This window comes from Protopterus annectens, chromosome 3.part0 (assembly GCF_019279795.1).
Source record: "Protopterus annectens isolate FY-2018-M chromosome 3.part0, PAN1.0, whole genome shotgun sequence".
NCBI classification, from domain to species: domain Eukaryota; kingdom Metazoa; phylum Chordata; order Ceratodontiformes; family Protopteridae; genus Protopterus; species Protopterus annectens.
In genome coordinates, this window is record NC_056731.1 from 159,834,935 (window position 1) to 159,854,876 (window position 19,942).

The 19,942-nt window shown below is 38.8% G+C and overlaps 1 protein-coding gene across 1 annotated transcript in view; it reads left to right on the plus strand.

Annotated features, from left to right (window-relative positions):
* Nucleotides 1–227: 227 nt before the first annotated feature.
* TMEFF1 (transmembrane protein with EGF like and two follistatin like domains 1) overlaps nt 228–19,942 on the plus strand; it is a 1,099,811-nt gene continuing 1,080,096 nt past the window's right edge. The window contains exon 1 of the mRNA XM_044064659.1: nt 228–774. Coding sequence (XP_043920594.1) covers nt 609–774 — 166 coding nt within the window. The 5' untranslated portion in view covers nt 228–608. The remainder of the gene's footprint in view (nt 775–19,942) is intronic.

Below are 19,942 nucleotides of genomic sequence, written 5' to 3' on the forward strand. Positions count from 1 at the left end.
TTCAAATCTTTTCCGAATCTGCCCATGCTGTTTCCATCAAAAGATGTTAAGTGCTAAGTTTTTCAAGTTGTCAGGTAATTGTTTGCAATATCCGTGTTCCTTCACTACAATGAATGTAACCATCTGGGCATTTCTTTGCTTTGGATTGTTTGCACTCATCTCCCCGACCCCAACCACTGCTCCCCCCTTTGCACACCTCTGCTATGATCTCCAGCCGGGATCGGAGTTGGCCGGCGCCGGAGAGGGCGACTTGAAGCCCACTCTCGAAGCAGCGAGTCCCCAGGGGGGCTGCTACTGCTCCTGTCACGTGACCCCATCCCCTCCCCCTGCCTCGTCCCCCTTTGTTGTTGTCTGAGTCGGCTGCTTCGGCTGTTTCTTTCGCCTAAGTACTTGTCGGGGTTAAAGCCCTATTGATACGGGATAACCGAGTGCAGTGTACCTGGATGAAAGTGCCAGGACTGGCGAAGGAGCGTGGAGGTGATGCTGCAGGAAGCACCGGGGAAGCAGAGGATTGTAGCGAGCGCTGGAATTGATGCTTCGGGCCTGTTGTAGTCGCCACCATCATCACCATCACCACCACCACCACTACTACTACCACCACCATCATCATGGTGGAAGGTCTACACTCTGCTAGGCTTATCGGACCTTTAGCTTTTTATTATATTGTAGGATTCCTCCTTGTAACTCTTTCGTTGCCACCTGGCACCCAGGCGTCCAACCATCTTCCTAGCGGTGCCTGTCAAAATGGGAAAGGCAAAGGTATCAGCTGTCCAGGTAAGTCCTGCTCAGCTGGTTCATTACTACAACTCATCCTGTCCTAAACAAAGAAATACAGTTTGTGTTGCTGCTGCAGATGTTTATCAGTGCTAGTTTGCATATAGCAATGAGATTGGAGAGTGATCGAAGGAGTAGGTATTGATTTGAGGTATATACGTCATTAAATATCGCATTTCATAATTAATCCGTTATAAAATAATTTTAAATGGTCTCCAGAATTTAACAGTACTGCGTTGCTTTGCTGTTTATATGTATGTATGTATAGCACTAACCATGCACTGCGGAGTAAATCAAGAGCATCCCTTGTCTTGTGGAATTCACGTGCTCTAAAGATTATTAAAAATTAAGTACTTATTTTCTTCCATTGTTTCTGTGCGTGTGATGCCCTCTTTGCCAGTGGTATAGCCTGCGTCTAAAAGTGAATTTGGAGCTGATGCTCCGTATAAATGACTGTAACAAGAAACTGAATTAGCCTTCCGAAAACAGCTTAAACTAAATATGTACAATCACAGCAAAACTGCATTACCATTGTTCCTTATTTATGTGAAATATACTGATTCTGTACATAAGTAGCACGAAGTGTGTCAAATCTCGGTAATGAATGCAAGGACAGGTTCACGGATTTAAAAAAAAATAAACGAGCGTTGTGTTTGACCCCCCACCCCATACTTTGATTATCTAGTACACCCACTATCTGTTTCTTTAACATTGCAGTACCACATTATTTTCATATAATTTACGTTTTCCTCTATTGCCTTTTGACACACATTAATACTTTCTTGAGTTTCTTATTATGTATTGCAGTTTATTGACTTTTTAATGTTCATCAAGGAATATCGAGACAATATATTTTTGAGTCTTGTTATCCACCTTTACTGTTATTTTTGTATCCATTTCAAAGTTTTGCAGACCTTTCTATTTAATGCTTACCAGAAGATGGGAGTGAAAGCAGAATCGTATTCTCAGCCCTCCTGTCTCTACGTGGATATTGTTTGTTCTAGAGTTTTTTTGTTGTAGTAATGAAGAAACCCAAGCATAACAGTGTGTGTGTGTGTGTGTGTGTGTGTGTGTGTGTGTGTGTGTGTGTGTAAGCCTGTGCCCACCTACACCTCCTCTCAGGTGCATTAGGTCTTTGTTAAACTATTGGACAGCCACAGCAGTAGTTATTTACTTAATTTATGATGTAGCATTTCTCACACCAGTCTAGCCCATTAACCTAGTTTTATTTTTTCTGTTATGAAAGGGCACCAGCAGCAGGTCGTACTGTATAAATCATTGCTAAGGATGTAATTTTTCAGCAGCATATTAAGTGAATGATGACATTAATCGTATCTTTTCTCTCTCTAAAACAATTCTTCTGTACTGTAAATATGGGTACTCTGTAACTCATTTTGTTTTGACTGTTTTTTTTTTAATACTACTGTTAACCTCACATATGTTTATCATAATGCCTTTTCTTTTTCCCCATAAAAATACAATGGTTCTAGTGCCAGGACTGAGTCTGAAATGTGGTTGAATCTATAGTTTGTAGCTAAGTTAGCAGTATCTCATTAAAAGTCATAGACTTGTAAATGCTTATGCATATGAATTTAATGTTTCTTGGTCAAAGTCATACACAAAAACTCCCCCCCTCCTACACACACATACACACACACACACACACACACACACACACACACACACACACTAGCTATGACTGAAGTGACAGCATGTGTACCATGAATGTTAGTACGTCTTTGGTACATGGGCTTCCTGTACAGTCTGATAACTGACTCAGCAGTTAACCCACAGACACATTTTTCAAACCTGTTTTTAGTGGATTTAAAATGATATTAAATAGAAACATATAATGAATGAAAACAGTAGTATTTTTAAATACAGAAATGGCAACAACATTCTATAACTTGCATATTGCACTCATGTAAGGTAGTATGTTTAATACCAACCAGTAGTGAAGTCTGCATGTTCACAGCAATGTTTCCAGAGACTTAATCAAGATGAATGGAGGCTTGACTTCAGAATTAGTAGCAGTGTTGTGTCATTTGATTTTTTGTCTCAGTAGTAATAATAATAATAATAATAATAATAAGGCATTAAGACTGCACTGCTGGCAGCTGCCCCGTTGTTTAAGGACCTGTAAGTGGACCACTCCACTTGAGGCAGTCGTTAATGCAGATATGTGGTCAGCTTCACACATTATTTTATGTGACTGGAACAACAAATTGGCAGTCATTAATGCAGATATGTGGTCAGTTTAATAGATTATTTTATATAACTGGAATTCTAATCAGAATAAGTTGGTTTATTGCATTCATTTTCTTATGCAGTAACTTCCTAATTTTTGCTTCAGCACTGTGTATGTGTATATGTATGTCTAAGTGTGTCTGCTGCAGTGTTGCATTATGCGTAGATTAATAATTTAATAATTACATATGTGTACAATTAATGGAAAAAGTGCAGATGTGTTAGGGCATGCATAGCAGGTTATATTAAACATTACTGGAACTACAGTTTTACTTGACCAAACTCCATGCTGGTTTATCTTTTCCTGTAAAGATGTACAAGTGATGTTTATTGTGTGAGAACAGTGGAGTCATTCTGAATTACTCAGCAGCTGATGTTATATTCTATTGCAAAGCTCTGTGTAACAGCACAGCTGTAAGCTTAGTACCATAGATCGCTTGCAATGTTTTTATGACACAGATGCAGTCTTATAATGTAGAATGTTTATATATCAGTCTCGTATGGACAAAATACAGAATGAATTTACATTGTCTGACTTACTAAACTTAGTGTATAAGAACGAGGCATACTTATGATTTTTTTTCAAAGAAATTGCAGTAACGCAAAGACAAACATCTTATTCTTGGGTTCAGTAACTCATTTCTGTGTTTTTGTGTCTGTGCATACGATGAAAAACATTACATAGGGGACAGTGCTATATATATATTTTGTCATGCAATGTAATCTGTGATATCTGTAAAGGTAGTAGAGGGTCTGTAAAAAATGCATCTGCTAGCATCATGGTCATACATGAAAACAATTGTTGCTGTCATTTGTTAAGCAGAAGGTTTGCATTTATTTATTTATTGCTTAAAAAGGTTTCCCACATATTTTCTGTGTTTGTTTACTCCACTTGATTTTTCTGGGGTTGGAGGAACCAAGGGATATGAAAAGGTTGTTCCACAGTTTACTGCAGGAAAACTACTGCTGTGCTTATCTGTGACATTGAAGACTTGCACTGTTATTTTTTAAATAGGGTCCTCAGTTTATAGGTTCATAGGTTCATACTAGGCTATCTGCCCTAGGGCATTTATAAGCCTAGCCAGAATGTGTTTGGCTTTCGCCACCCATTTTAAATTTATTTTGCTATGCCCTTTTTCGAGGTTAGTATACTGTGCCTCTGTCTAACAGTGACACAGAAGTGATACCCGGGGTAAACCTACGATCTCCCATCCACTCATCAAGATTCCTCTTGAAGAGAGTCAATGAGGGACTCTGCCTAACCTGGACTGGGATTTTATTCCAGAGTGAAGGGAGCCTCTGGGTTATGAATCTGTCCCTCCAGCATGTCCTATTTATTTCAGTGCTGAGGTTCAAGTCTCTCGAGCGCATAGCGCGATGGGATTTGGATTTTCTGAGGTGCAGCATGTCCATTAATTCCGGGTTGGACATGGCTTTATACGTCAGGCACAGATCGCCTCTGAACAGGCGGTATGCCACTGAGTAGAGCTGGAGTTTCTTTAACCGGGCAGCATATGGCATCTGTTTGAGCCTTTTGATCCTCTTGGTGAGGTACTTTTGGGGTCTTTCCAGTTGCTGCAGGTGTCTGGTAAGGTACATCCCAAAAGGGGCATTGTACTCAATTATAGGCCTGATGAGGGATGAGTAAAGAGGCACGATGACCTCCCCTGATCGAGATGTGAATCCCTTCATGATTAGGTGGGCTATATAAAATGTTTTTCTAACCACTTTGGCCATGTGGTTGTCAAATGAGAGATTGTTATCAACTTGGGTCCCCAGGTCCCTAATTACTTCTTCTGTACTTAATGGATTACCACCTATGTGGTAATTTGTGGGCACTTTGGTTTTGCCAAAGGGATGACTATACACTTTTGGCGTTTAGCTTGAGGCCATGGCTCTGGCACCAGTTGTCTGTTTCTATGAGGCCCTTTTGGAGGATGCTTGTGTCGGCTGGAGAGTCGATTATGGCACCCAGTTTGCAGTCATCTGCGAACTTGGTCAGCCACAGTCCTTCCATGTTGGCCTGTACCTCCGAGAAATATATACCGAAGAAGAGGTCCCAGGGCTGAGCCTTGTGGGACACCACTTGTAACTGGTTTGGAGTCTGACATGGCTCCAGCAATTCTAACCATATGGGTTCTGTCCTTGAGCCAGTTTGCAATCCATCTAGTGACATAGGGGTTTATATTTAAGCTGGTGAACTTATCTATAATGCCCGAGTGGGGTATTGTATTGAAGGCTTTTGCGAGGTCCAGGTAGGCTGTGTGGACCACCTTCCCCTCGTCAATGGCCTTGGTGACTGTTTCAAAGAAATCAACCAGTAAGACGCAGGATCTGCCCTTAACAAAGCTGAACTGGGTAGGATCCAGTGTTTGTAGGTCCCCAATATCTTTATTTATGAGGTCCAAGATGATCCTTTCCACAGCTTTGCAGACCAAGCTAGTCAGGCTTATGGAGCGATAGTTTCCAGGATCCGTTGAGGCACCACCTTTATGGAGAGGGACCACTGTTGCTGTACGCCACTCTTTGGGCATATATCCTGTAGTAAGGCTGAGATTGAACAGTAGTTTTATGTTTTGGTTTAGCTCTTCTTGGAGTTCATGTAGGACGCAGCCCGGGACACCATCTGGTCCCATTGATGCTGTGTTTTTTGCTTTGGAGAGGGCGGCTCTTACCTGAGCATCTGAGATGTCAGGGGGCCAGCACTCTGCTGGGATAGGTAGTTGCCCTTTTGGTGGGAGAAGTTTGCGCTGAACCTGTCAGCTAGGATGTTGGCAATGTCTGTGGGTTCGGTGTATTTTTTGTCATTTTGGACTAATTCTGAGCATATCTGGGAATTACCACCCAGGTTCCTAACATAACTAAAGAAAGCCTTGTGATTATCCTTAGTGCCCTGTGCAATTTTTCTCTCGAAGCTGGCCTTAGACAATTTTATGTGTGCCCGTAGTTTTTTGCTAATACTGATCAGTGATATAGTTTTGTTTTCATGTTGTACTTGGATTATTGGGGGGTGAGATGGGACAAGTCAAGTGCAGTAGCTTTTCTCTGATGTCATGACTCTTTGCTGGGATCAACTCATTTTTGTTATTGGTCAACTCATTTTTGTTATTGGTCAGGAGAAAAACTACAGGCTTTAAAGTTAGAGCACAGGAACAGTTTTTCAGCAGCCTTGCACACATGCAGGTAGAGATGCAAAAATATGTCCCTGCATATCTTGAATGTTTATACTAGTTTTGCTTGGAAGTGTGGAGAAGAAACAAGACCTTTTCTTTAATTTGAAGGCTAGTGCCTTAAATTCTATGTGATGCAATATCAGTTTAGTTTATTGAAGCAGAAGAGAGTGACATCTTCTGCTGTTTGACAAACTAACATCTACTAAAATTACATGGTCCGCAAGAATTCCTCATATAGTCCTCACCACTTTGGTCAGAAATGGATCTGGATGAAAATAGTAAGGAACAGTACTGCTGTTAATTGAGCTAGATTACACCAAGGGCATTTGAATAGTGTATCAGTTTGTGTCAGACATGGTCCCATTTCATGCATTTGTTTTTTGAGTTCTGGATAACTACTCTACATTTTGTCTTGCAGAAATATAAAGCACAGTGTTGTTGAAATTTAAAGCATTTGGCTGTGCACACCAAATTTATCATTAGCAATCTTTGGTGAAGTTAATAATTAAGCTTATAGACTGTACAGTACACATGGTGGAGAGAAAATGGAAACTGATTATGAGATTGATCTGTTGATTTTCCCCCATAGTAATACAGAAGTACTTCAGTTTTCGAAAAAGCATGGTCTTAAGTTGGGGCACAATGCTGTGTATAAGTTTGGAATAAACCATATTTGATTTTCATCTTGTTCCCAGTTCTGTGGCAATGTGGTGAGAAGTCCACCACTTTTAAAAGATTTATAGGTCACAAACTAAAAAAGCATTAATACCCTGTGACTCTCATTAGGGCCTGGACTTTTTCTTTCCAGAATTATCAGGACTGCATCTCATTCTCTGTTTAAGAGGAATAAAATCCTGTATATATATATATATATAGAATCATTAATTTAGTTCTCAAAAAACAAAAAAGAGTGAACTGGCCGTGATTGAAATTCCTTCCCCTCTAGATTTATGGATGATATACCCTCTAACCTTGATAAACATATCATCCACCATCACTTATGTTTATCAAGATTAGAAGGTATAAAAGATGGTTAGGAACATTTTCTTCATGGAGGACAACTAGCATTCTCTCAAATAATTATGCAGTTTGGCTTAGTATGAATGGTATTTGTTTTAGTCACAAAAGCTAATATATTAAATTTCAAGTCTGTCAAATCAGATCACATATTTTTAGTTCCCAGCATACCTTGCAACTGACCAGATTTTCACAGAATACCAAGATTTGTGGCTCATATTTTTTGTTTGTTCCTTATAAAGTTTGTTTGTTTGGCAAATCATTGAAGATTGAAGTCACTAAATAATGACATACATTTCAGTTTCAGATTTCATAGCCTTCAGAAAATGCATGCTAACACAAAATATGTTATTTGAACAACGTTCTAAGTAACAGGGCAATATTTAAAATCTGTCTCTATTTTTGGACCTTTGTCCCCCCATTAATTTAGGCTTTGTCCAGATTTCTTGCACTAAGAAGTTAAGAGGTATGGTACTCAGTGAGGGGATAACTGTAACATAGGTTGTTCCTTGCTAGTCGTATGACTTATTTTACAGTGCTAGGAATGTAAACAAACAGTATGATTTCCAAGCCACATTAATGGCACAATCGGTAGCTGTTGCAGTAATTACAAGACCTTGCTCTCATACGATGACCCCCAATGTAGCATGTTTGTTACTCAGGTTTTTATAAGTACAGAACCACAAAGGTGGATAGTGATATATCTCTGTATTGCATCACATCATTAAGCTGTATTAAAAACATATGCTACATATTCTGAAATAATATGTTTATTCACAGGCATTTGCAGGCTTAATAAAAGTTGCTTTTACAAGAATCCTGGTTCCTTAAAGATTGTGAAAAACACATTAAAATGCTAAGGTCAGTTGCTTGGATGACCTAAATTTATCTTGCACAAATTGGAAAACATGCTTCAGAAATTTGGCCAAAAATCTCTCTTAAAGATGTATGATAATGATGTCTCACAAATAAATGTTATTATGGTATACATAGTTAGTCTCATTCATAATAAAAATAATTCATATTTGAAATAATTGTGAAATATCATTAGAATTGATTAATACTGTAATAAAATAGTTTCTTTGATATTTCAGCTAATAAATATTTTAAAAAGGGGATGGAATGAAAAATACTTTTCTAGAATTTAATCTAGTAAGAAATTTCAAACAAATTTTTAGGAACTCTACTATAGGAAAAAAAGAATATTGGATGCTGTCTTTTTGTTGAAAGGTCAGATATGAGGTAAAGGTATGTGATTATTAGGCTAATTCAGATTGCAACAAGTACAGATGTGACTTGGACATAAATAATTTTAAAAACTAAAAAAAAAAAAAAAAACGGAGAATCTTCTGAAAAACAAATGACAGTAACCCCAGTAAGGCGTGAGCTGTGTACAAGTGGGATAGGCGTGAGCTGTGTACAAGTGGGATACTCTGCTTGAAGGGACATGAGCTGCAATTTAAGGGAAGACTTTGGTCATCAGAGAAAACAATCCATGTTAAATAAAATTAAATATTTAATGTGTGTGCTTGCCCAGTATGGTGAAAAAGTATATTAACAAAATTCCATTATATGAAAAAAAATAGTAAATTTACTGTAAATATCTGCTGTTTTGGCATCTTCCAGTAGGGTGACCTCCATTTGTCAACTAATACAAACACAGTGGGGCATCCCTATAACAGTTCTCTACCAGCAAGCTGCATCTGCAAAAGTCTGTGGCCGGTTTACCTAAAGTACAGGAACATTACAGTGTAGGTTAATGCTAAACCTTCTATGACTGTAAATTTCATTAGAATGTATTCAGGGAGTGCCCATTACTGATAACCCCCACCCTCACCCGAGATCTCTCTGAACCCAACACTTTCTAGTTTGGAATCATGGTTTTACTCAGTCTTCTCCTTCCCTAATACACTTGTCCTTATTTCTCCCACTCCATAATCACTCCTGGCATAAGGTTTCTATTTCTCTAAGAATTCCTACTCTACAAAATTGTCAGCTGCATATATACTTTCCACAGTACCTGGTAGTCTAAGTGACTGTTTCTTGCTGTGCAGTGATAGAACTTGGCTCTGCAGTTATTTCTGTTTTTGCACTCCCCTTTTGTTCCTCACTCCTTCTACTGCTGTCTTCTTCTGAATTTGCTGAACTCTACTCGGTTATAAATCTCCTTCCCTTCTAGCTGTTCTTCTGCTAGAACTTTCTTTTTACCTTGTTCTCTCTCTCATCAGAGAATTTGAACTGGATTATTCCTAACCCTACCTAAAAAGTAGCTTACCCCTGCCCTCTAATATTTGAAATTTTACCATCAGAACAACCTCAAAATTGTATTACCTATAGCATACTAACTTTAAAAAGTGTAATACAAAAGGACATAATCTAAAGGCTTCACTTCCTATAAATTGAACCTATAAGCTAACAAAATTAAATGTGTAAAAAAATGTGCCATAATACTTATCTAACTGCTCTAAGGCAGACTAGAAAACCTTGGGATTTGCAATAGCCCCGCTCCCTGCCCCCAATTCTCACCCACCCCCACTACCTCTACATTTCTACCTGATTATTCACTCCCCCACCTACTAGCTCCTGTCACATCCCAAACCCTCTACCTACATCTCACTAGCACCTATAAACTTTCATCTGGCAGCATCCCACCCCCTTCCAATACAGTTACCTAACCACACTATCTTCTGGTACTGCAATTCCAGGTATAACAGTTTCTTATCTCTCAAGCCACATCCCAAACAATGTTGCACTGCTTTTTACTACCCCTCCTATTAGCCCCATAATTCCTTATCTTATATGAAAATCAGTCTCTCACAGGACTTCAAGTTCCAAAGGCCCATACTATTACCCATGTTGTCAATCATCCCACCTTCAGCCATACTTACAGTACCAGGACATATCCAACATCTTGTTCAAACTTCCTACACATCAACTCTAGGAAAATTAGCACTAGAATCAAACTCTGCCACAAACCCGTAGACAAATTCCTGAAACTTATCTCCAAACTTAGGCCTAGCCTATTACTTGGTGGAGACATACACCCCAACCCTGGCCCATCCACCTTAGACACATACTCCCCCTCTACCTGTAAAGTAAGCTACAAACCTACAATTCCCAGGCCATCTAACTCTCTCCTAACCTATCATCTTAATATTAGAAGCATTAATAACAAGGTACTTGAACTGCATGCACTCCTTGCTGTTCACTCTCCTGAGATTCTCTGTCTATCATAGACCTGGTTAAAACCTACCACTGCAGACAATGAAGTACTACCTCCTGGGTATAACATACACGGGCTGGACAGCGCTTCCAGGAAGGGGGGTGGGGTAGCTATACTCTATAAGTTAGAGATGATTGTAACCACAGATGTAGTACAACCACCTCAGATTAACAGCTTAGAGATTCTAGCCACCAAACTGCAAATTAACAAAAGTAAATTAATTTATGTCATCTGTATGTATATTCCCCCAGGTAACAATATAACTACACTTGAAGACACCTTACACTGGATATCTAGTCACTACCCCCAAGAAACCCTACTTCTCAGAGACTTCAATATAGACTGGGCCACCTGTTCATCAGAATCCGCAACCACCCATATTAACCTACACTCATTTACGCAAATCATTAACACCCCTACTAGGGTAGGTAAGCCCAACCAAAAAGAAAGCATACTTGACTGGGTACTCATCAATAGTCACCCCCATCTGTACACCTCTGTTACCCACCCTGACAGTGTAAACAATCACCATCTCACATATATAATTAAGCACAAAGCTATCAATCCCCAACAACCCTTACTAAGAAATGTTAGAAATAACAAAAACTTTGACTCAGCCAAATTCCAACAAGAACTAAAATCATGTAATTTGTCTATTTTAAAACTCTTCCCCTTAGAGGAAGCAGTTGTGTACTTTAACAATAAATTCCTTGAGATCCTTGACTTACACGCACCTATTCACTCAAAAAGAACAAAGGTAAAAACTGCACCATGGCTTTCAAATGAGACTAGACTCAAAATTAGCCTTAGAAACAAAGCCTGGGCTTTATGGCATTCAACAAAACACCCCCAAGATCAAATTAAATGCAGGCAACTTAGGAACGAAATTAAATAAGTCACACTACAAGACAAAAAACAATACTACTGCAAATTACAGACAGAAAATCAAAATAACCCTCAGAAGTTTTGGGAAGGCTTGAATAAACTACTATACCCTGGACAAACTACTACCTCATCCCAGTTGCCACTACTGATAAACCCCCAGATGATGTTTCAAATAGTTTTAACCGATTCTTTACCGAGACAATTCAGGCCCTAGCCAGCCAACTACATCCTAGCTCCCTTTGCCTAGAAAGTACCACCTCTAGAAACCTACTCTAATTTCGTTTTCAACCTGTCGCCACATCACTTATCCATACCCTAATCAAAAAACTAAAACCCACCACACTATCGGCTGACCAACTTCCTGCTGAATACCTACAAAAATCAGCTGATGCTATTGCATACCCGGTATCGATACTTTTCAATCGAACCATAGAAGAAGCTAAAATTCCCACTATCTCGAAAATATCCTATGTAATCCCACTCCATAAAGGAGGTAGCTCTACTGAATTCTCCAACTGTAAGTCTATAGCTGTACTCTCTCCACTTGCAAAGATTATGGAAAAATGTATTCAGAGACAGTTCATGCACCACCTAATTCATAATCACCTCATAGCAGATACCCAGCATGGTTTCAGACCTCACCACAGTACTACCTCAGCCCTATTAGCCTTTACCAACACCATAAGCCATAATCGAAACAATAACCATATTTCTTCAGCCCTCTTCTTGGATCTGTCCAAGACATTCGATATGGTTGACCACCAACTATTAATTCACACCCTGCAAACACTCAGTCTAGATCCTAAAGCCCTTCAATGGTTTAAATCCTATCTAAGTGGTAGACAGCAGGCTGTTCTTTGGCAGAATAAACTCTCTAACCTACTACCTAACACCCTTGGAGTACCACAAGGCTATATACTAGGGCCCCTGTTATTTTTCATTTTCATCAACAATATGAATACTATCATCCCAAAAGTCAGCTGTATCCAATATGCTGACGACCTAATTTGCTCGGCCACATCCCCAGTAGAGTTACACTTAGCCACCCAAACCACCTTTAACACAATAGAAAACTGACTTTCCCAATGACGTCTGATTCTAAATCCTAAAAAAACTAAAATGCTGTTATTATTACCTACACAAATGTCTACTGCCATTAACTTTATAATAAAAGCAAATGATGGAACAATAATCTCCACTGACCTCTCCACTAAACTGTTAGGTGTCATTATAGATAATAATCTAAAATTCGACCTACATATTAACCAATTGATCAAAACCATCAACAAAAAACTAGGATCACTTTACAGAATAAAAGCGTTCTTAACCTCCCCAGCCAAAGTTGCCATAGTTCGATCTCACCTTCTCTTTACTCTTCTGTATGCATCCCCTCTTCTCCCTAATGTTAACAAGACTGTCATGAACAAACTCTCAATCTGTTTTAACCACATTGCCAGGTTTCCCACTGGGCTGCCTTTTAGGAAACATCACTGCATCAATCTAATCCAGCTTGGATGTCTTGAACTACCCAGTCTAATACTATATAACCAATTGGTTATGGTCCATAAAATCATATATAACCCTAACAGTACCCCTGCATTTAAATATCTTGTCACCCTCTATAATAATCCTAGACCGCTGCACTCCTCCAACAGACTCCTTATTCAGATATGTAAAACTAATAACTCAGCCAGTGACTTGCTCTTCGTAAATTCTGTAGGTAGATCGTAGAACTCTCTACCAGCTGATATTACCTTACTCTCTTCACTTGGTCAGTTCAAAACTAGGTTCAAACACCACCTGGGAACAAACTGGCTATGTCACTGTATCAATCCTGGTTAACCTGTCTCTGGAATGTGTAAATCTGCTAGGAAGCCTACTATGTAATTTTATCCGATTCTCTCACTGAATAACAGTACCTGACGATTTGTTATAATGTTTGCTCTTCTAATCACTGAAAATATTCTATATGTAATTTGTATTATCTGCCCAGCTAATGTCTGTAAATAATATATGTGTTATTTGTTATTTGTAATATGTGACATGTTATGATGATTTGTTATTCCATGGAGCTTTTCTCCCCGGGCCTCCGCTGAAAATGGACATGCATCCAGTCGGACTATCCCGGTCAACAAATGTAAAATAAATAAGTAAATAAATAAAATATCCATCAAATCTGAGTGATATGCTGTGGTGACTTAGCAAAATCTTCCTTAGGTAAATAAAGTCAAAAATTGCAATATGCATAGCTTAGCAGTTTGCACGCTAACATTTGATGCTGAATTTTAAGAACAATGTAGATTCCATTCCCAGACCTGGTATTTTTCCATACAGACACTGCATTGCAGCATAAGGGGGTGGTGCTCTCCTGGGGTACAAATGACACCTACCAAAAAAAAAAGAAAAAACAAACAAAAAAAGGACACTTCATTAAATCAAAACTTATATACACTCTTTCAATAAAATAATAGATATTTAAATATTTACACAAATATGTATATTTTATGTGTGTGTGTGTGTGTGTGTGTGTGTGTGTGTGTGTGTGTGTGTGTGTGTGTGTGTGTGTGTGTAAGCCCCATGCTTATATGTAGGGTAGGTTTATTTTATTTATTTGTATTGTGTTTGTTTTCTTTTTGTTTGTTTCAATGTGGAGAGGCTGGTGTATGTGTTGTGTGGTGTATGGTGTGTTTACGTTCAATGTTTTGCATTTTGCGGTTTTCGGGTTTTGGTGTTTTGGTTTTTCGACTTTATAGTCACGAGATACTGAAATTCAATATTTCAGTATTTCGAGATTATAAAGTGAATCCATATATATATATATATATATATATATATATATATATATATATATATATATATATATATATACACACACATATATGTATGTATATGTATATATTTTTAGAGTGCCATGTGTTTCATCAACCATTGCTTTGGTTGACAGCCAGAAGTGCAGGGTTGTTCATGGAAACATCTGGTTTATTGAATGAAGGTTTCATTGGATGCTTGATTTGCCAGAAAAGGTAAATTGGAATGCATACTAGATGTGTGTGTGTGTGTGTGTGTGTGTGTGTGTGTGTGTGTGTGTGTGTGTGTGTGTGTGTGTGTGTGTGTGTGTGTGTTAAGGTTTGAGTAAGGACTATGTAAGTGGAAAGATTAAGTGTGTGTCTTTGACTAGGAGTGTTTAGGATTGGGGTAAGGTTTAGGTTAGGAGATAGATTTATTGTATATGTGTGTATGCATGGTGAGTGTCCAAGCTGTCTTGCATAGAGGCAATGGTACTATTTTAGCTCTCCACTCTTTTTGTCATCATTTTATTGTTCAGTATTTCATGATAACATTTCCCCCATAAGAACCATAGAGATGTCATTACAGTTTTATTTATTAGTAGTCACCATCCAAGAAAGTCTGAATGGGTAAAATACCCATTTTTCAGTGGTGGCAGGGGGAGGAAAGCTGCACAAACAGAAAAAACATACAAAACTATTACATATGTGTTTACAGTGCATGTATTTTGCATGCATTTTGTAAGGTTATACCTGTTGTAGTAAATTCTGAACTAGCAAAGTACTCTAGAAAACATAAAAAAGAAAAAAAATCTGTCTAATAGGTCTTCATTTTAAACATTTTATATACACTATACAGTAAATGTTGTGTTCCTATATAGCCTTATCAATATGTTTCAGGTGTTCCTAAATATGTTATCACTTCTTTCTAAAATCCACTCAACTTTGCATGTTCACTAAACAATGAGAAACCACACTTCGTGTAAAGAGCATTTGGAACTTTCACTGATAATGATTTGTCATTTCACAACAATGCCCAGGTTAGAATAATAAGTTTTCCATACTGTGCTGCATCATTTTATTGGCATCATGTCAGGATGTGCATGTCTGTTTCTTCTTTGTTTACTTGTCTGATTGGACCAGTGACAGAATGCATTAACATTTGTTGGTAAAAAGGATTGGAATGTAGAATGCTAACTATGATGAGAGGAGTATATTTTCTGTTTTATAGAAACTATTGAAGTGAGATATATTACTGAATTATAACATATTCTAAGCACAGAATGTCAAGCCTTGTACAAGATTGAAACACAGTTTCCCAGTGTTTACTTTAGAAACAAATGTAAATTTCTGAAGTATAACAAAAGCATTGTTATTCTGAAAAAGAAACAGTCTAGTTGAGTTAGAAAAAAAAAACACACTATCTTAATAGGTAACACTGACTAAATGTTCAGGATATAAACTTCTCAGTGACTGAATTTGGGGTCTTGAACATTTAGGGATTGTGACATTATAAACTGTGCAACTGTGGTATGAGCTGACTTTTTTCAACTTTCCTTTGGTGAGATTACTACCCTTACCATTAGTGATGGTGGTGGTGCTGCGGTAGCATTGTCGCCTCATAGCAAGACGTCCCATTCGATTCTCAGCTAGAGCGTCTTCTGTGTAGAGCATACGTGAATGGGGCGTTCCTTCGTTGAAGGTTGTGCGTCAGGGCTGGTAACCCGGTACGTAAAAATCCACTACCAATCATTAGCGGACCGGAGTTCCGCTATGGCGACCCCTAACCGGGAAAAGCCAAAAGACACAAACAAACAAACAAACCATTAGTGATACAAGTAATTATGATAATCAACATGGTATGAGATTACTTTTTTTAAAAATATCCTCCTCTGATGAAACTATTACTGTTACTGATACCTGCAGTGGTGACATAAATTATTCATGAGCTTTACTATAATTAATTTTCATCTGGTGAGTCCTCCCTGTTAGTAATTTGTCACGTTGGGTAGGTTTATCGATGTGCCAGCCATCATTTCTTGACACAGTGATGTGATAACATGCTTATATTGACTGCAAAAGTGCAGTGAATGCTATGGTAAAGTGTTTAGAGGTAAGGAATATAGCACTAAATATGTATTATGTTCAGGGGGTTGTGACAGTATAGCTGTATACTCCAAAATGATAGCTTAGATGGATTCTGATAGGAATACCCAAAGATGAGTAAGTGGACATGTAACTTTGTTTTTTTTTTCAGCACATACATATTTTCCTGATTAATACTAAAAACAAAAATAGTTAACAAGTCATTTTCTTTTGCAAACTATTCAAGCACCTAAAGCTTTTGTAGGTCTGATAGCTAGAGCTGTGTAATGTGATTGTGAAACAGTCATACATTGCATTGGAGTAAGTCTTAAAAATGCTGCACTTACCCTTGTAGGTGTGCCATAATCATATGAAGTAAAATAAAAAGTTGACAGCAGTTCTGCCAATACTTGCAGGGGCAGGTAGAATGGTTTTACTAGCACTAGTCATTGTGACTTAATGAAAAAAAGCAAAAAAAAATGGTTAGACTTATAAAGGATATAAAAGGATATCCTGATTTATTTGAGTTGTGGTTTTACCCACCTACGATCCAGCAAATTTAAGTGAGCACTGAATACCTTGGACATGCTTGAAAAGAACCATTCAGCTATCAGTCACATTGTAGCTTGGACCATTTGGTCAGCACTTTCAAAAGAATTTTATTGGCCAGCGCAAAGAAACATAGAAACAAGAGAATATTTCAAACAATAATGAAAGAATCGCTTTTTGAAATGTCAGTTTGGAAAACGTTTGTTTACATACTGACAGTTTGCATGCTCATTGTATCTAAACCTGCTGGTATAAAATACATGGTTATGGTTGAACTGCGTGGCTGCCCAGTGGTTCTATTCTTGTCTTTAAGGTTTGTTTTACATTTGTTGCTGCTATTGCACAAAATGAAATAATCTCACCTGAATTGCAAACTACTGTCCAGTGGTCAATGTTTTTCCAGTTTGTATTTTTGTGTATTTCTTGGTCTCCGAGACTTTTGCCTGTAGTGTAGAACTTGTCTGTCAGGGGTGTAGCTACAGTGTAGTCTGTACAGATCAGGTTTTTGGGAGGACCTTGGCAACATTTTAACTAACTCCAAGGCACCAAGTGCTCAATGTTTGTGCACGTAAAGGAAATAAAAAGGTGTAATTGAGTCAACAAGTAAGCCATATGCATTTATTAACTTTATATTATTAGAGTCAGTTATAATGTTTTATTAGCTGTGCAATGAAAGGATGCCAGCTGTGTCAGTAGTTACATATATGCTCTAGATAATAAGTAGTTATTTTGGGAAGAAATAACAGCACGGGAGTCTGGTGTGTAAATATGAAAATTCTGGCTATATCTTTTGTGTCTGTGCAAACTAGTATTTCTAAAATGGTTCATAGGTTCATACTAGGCTATCTGCCCTAGGGCATTTATAAAGCCTAGCCAGAGTGTGTTTGGCTTTCGCTACCCATTTTAAATTAATTTTGCTATGCCCTTTTTTGAGGTTAGTATACTGTGCCTCTGTCTAACAGTGACACAGACGTGATACCCGGGGTAAACCTACGATCTCCCATCCACTCATCAAGATTCCTCTTGAAGAGAGTCAATGAGGGACTCTGCCTAACCTGGACTGGGATTTTATTCCATAGTGAGGGGAGCCTCTGGGTTATGAATCTGTCCCTCCAGCATGTCCTATTTATTTCAGTGCTGAGGTTCAAGTCTCTCGAGCACGTAGCTCGATGGGATTTGGATTTTCTGAGGTGCAGCATGTCCATTAATTCCGGGTTGGACATGGCTTTATACGTCAGGGACAGATCGCCTCTGAACAGGCGGTATGCCACTGAGTAGAGCTGGAGTTTCTTTAACCGGGCAGCATATGGCATCTGTTTGAGCCCTTTGATCCTCTTGCTGAGGTACTTTTGGGGTCTTTCCAGTTGCTGCAGGTGTCTGGTAAGGTACATCCCAAAAGGGCAGTGTACTCAATTATGGGCCTGATGAGGGATAAGTAAAGAGGCACGATGACCTCCCCTGATCTAGATGTGAAACCCTTCATGATTAGGTGGGCTATATAAAATGTTTTTCTAACCACTTTGGCCACGTGGTTGTCAAATGAGAGATTGCTATCAACTTGGGTCCCCAGGTCCCTAATTACTTCTTCTGTACTTAATGGATTACCACCTATGTGGTAATTTGTGGGCACTTTGTTTTTGCCAAAGGGGATGACTATACACTTTTTGGCATTTAGCTTGAGGCCATGGCTCTGGCACCAGTTGTCTGTTTCTATGAGGCCCTTTTGGAGGATGCTTGTGTCGACTGGAGAGTCGATTATGGCGTCCAGTTTGCAGTCATCTGCGAACTTGGTCAGCCACAGTCCTTCCGTGTTGGCCTGTACCTCCGAGAAATATATACCGAACAAGAGAGGTCCCAGGACTGAGCCTTGTGGGACACCACTTGTAACTGGTTTGGAGTCTGACATGGCTCGGCTTGCGTCTCTCTTTGGAGACCCAGGCCTGTTTCAAGAGAGACCCAAGTAAAGTTAAAAGAAGTTGTATGTATTATTTGTTTAGCTCTTTGGTACTGTTTTTTTTTTTTTTTGCTTAATTAGGCTAAGTTCACAACCGCCTGATTCTAATTTTTGGCTGGTGACTGCCTGATTCTAATGTTATCTTTTTGTTAGTTATAAGTGCACAGATATATTAATCGGTGATTGTATATTTTTAATTGCAGATGGTAACTAGTCGATAGCGTGATAAGTATGTAGTAAGTAAAACCTTGGTTGTTTGAAGAGTGTGCATATGTTTATCGGGGAATGTCAGTGGCCTCTGTACTGTGAATTTTACTTTTTGTTTTTTTAAGTAGGTTCTATAGGGGATGCTAAATTACAGTCCACTTCTTTCAAACCATGCTAACGGGAATCTATTACACAGATGAATGTGTAGTTAACTTTGCATCAAGATATTTTTGCAGTAACATTGAGAATGGAAAAAAATGTAAAAATTAAGTATTAACATAAGGACACTTAGTCATTATTTCTTGTAGTGTGTAAGCATAGATGTCTGTCTTATTTTCTTCCTTTGGGCCTCTGTGTACATTTCATCAAATCTTATGCCTTTCGCTGAAGTGGCAGGTTCTGCTTGGATCCTAAGTGTTTGTGGCCAATTTGCAACTTTGAATGGAGCTGTTTATTTAGTCATAAGTTGTTTCAATAAACTTAGAAGAGGAAAACAACTTGTCCCATAGGGTTACGTTGGGGGAGATAATTTGCTGGAGCATCATTTGCATAAGTTGTTTGCATTTCTATCTATGTCATTTATCAATGTGCTTGCACTGTTGATGTAGAGGGATAAAGCCCTGACTACAGCTTAGGTGACCTGAGCTCAGGTACTGACTTGGGCACTTGACAGTGCAGGCACGGAGGATGAGTGTGCCCACACTTGTGAGTGGTTGGAGGCATAAATGCTCAGGGCACACTCGCTCAGTAAAGACTTCTTGTTGGAAACCCTAGAAACAACCTCACATCGCTGCCTGAAGGTGGGTAAGGCATCCTGTTGATATCTGACACTTGTAGACATGAGGGGCAGTTCAGTGCTAATGCTCATTGCACACCGCACCAAGGTACTGGGCATGTGCAGGAGGGGGACAGATAAGAAAAAAACACTCTTTTGCCAGCAGTGTGTTGCTGCCTCAGGATGCCTTGATCTCTTTACCAGTCTTTACCATAGTTGGAGCAAGTCCGAGGAAGGTGGTACAGTTCAATAGACCTGGCAGCCAAG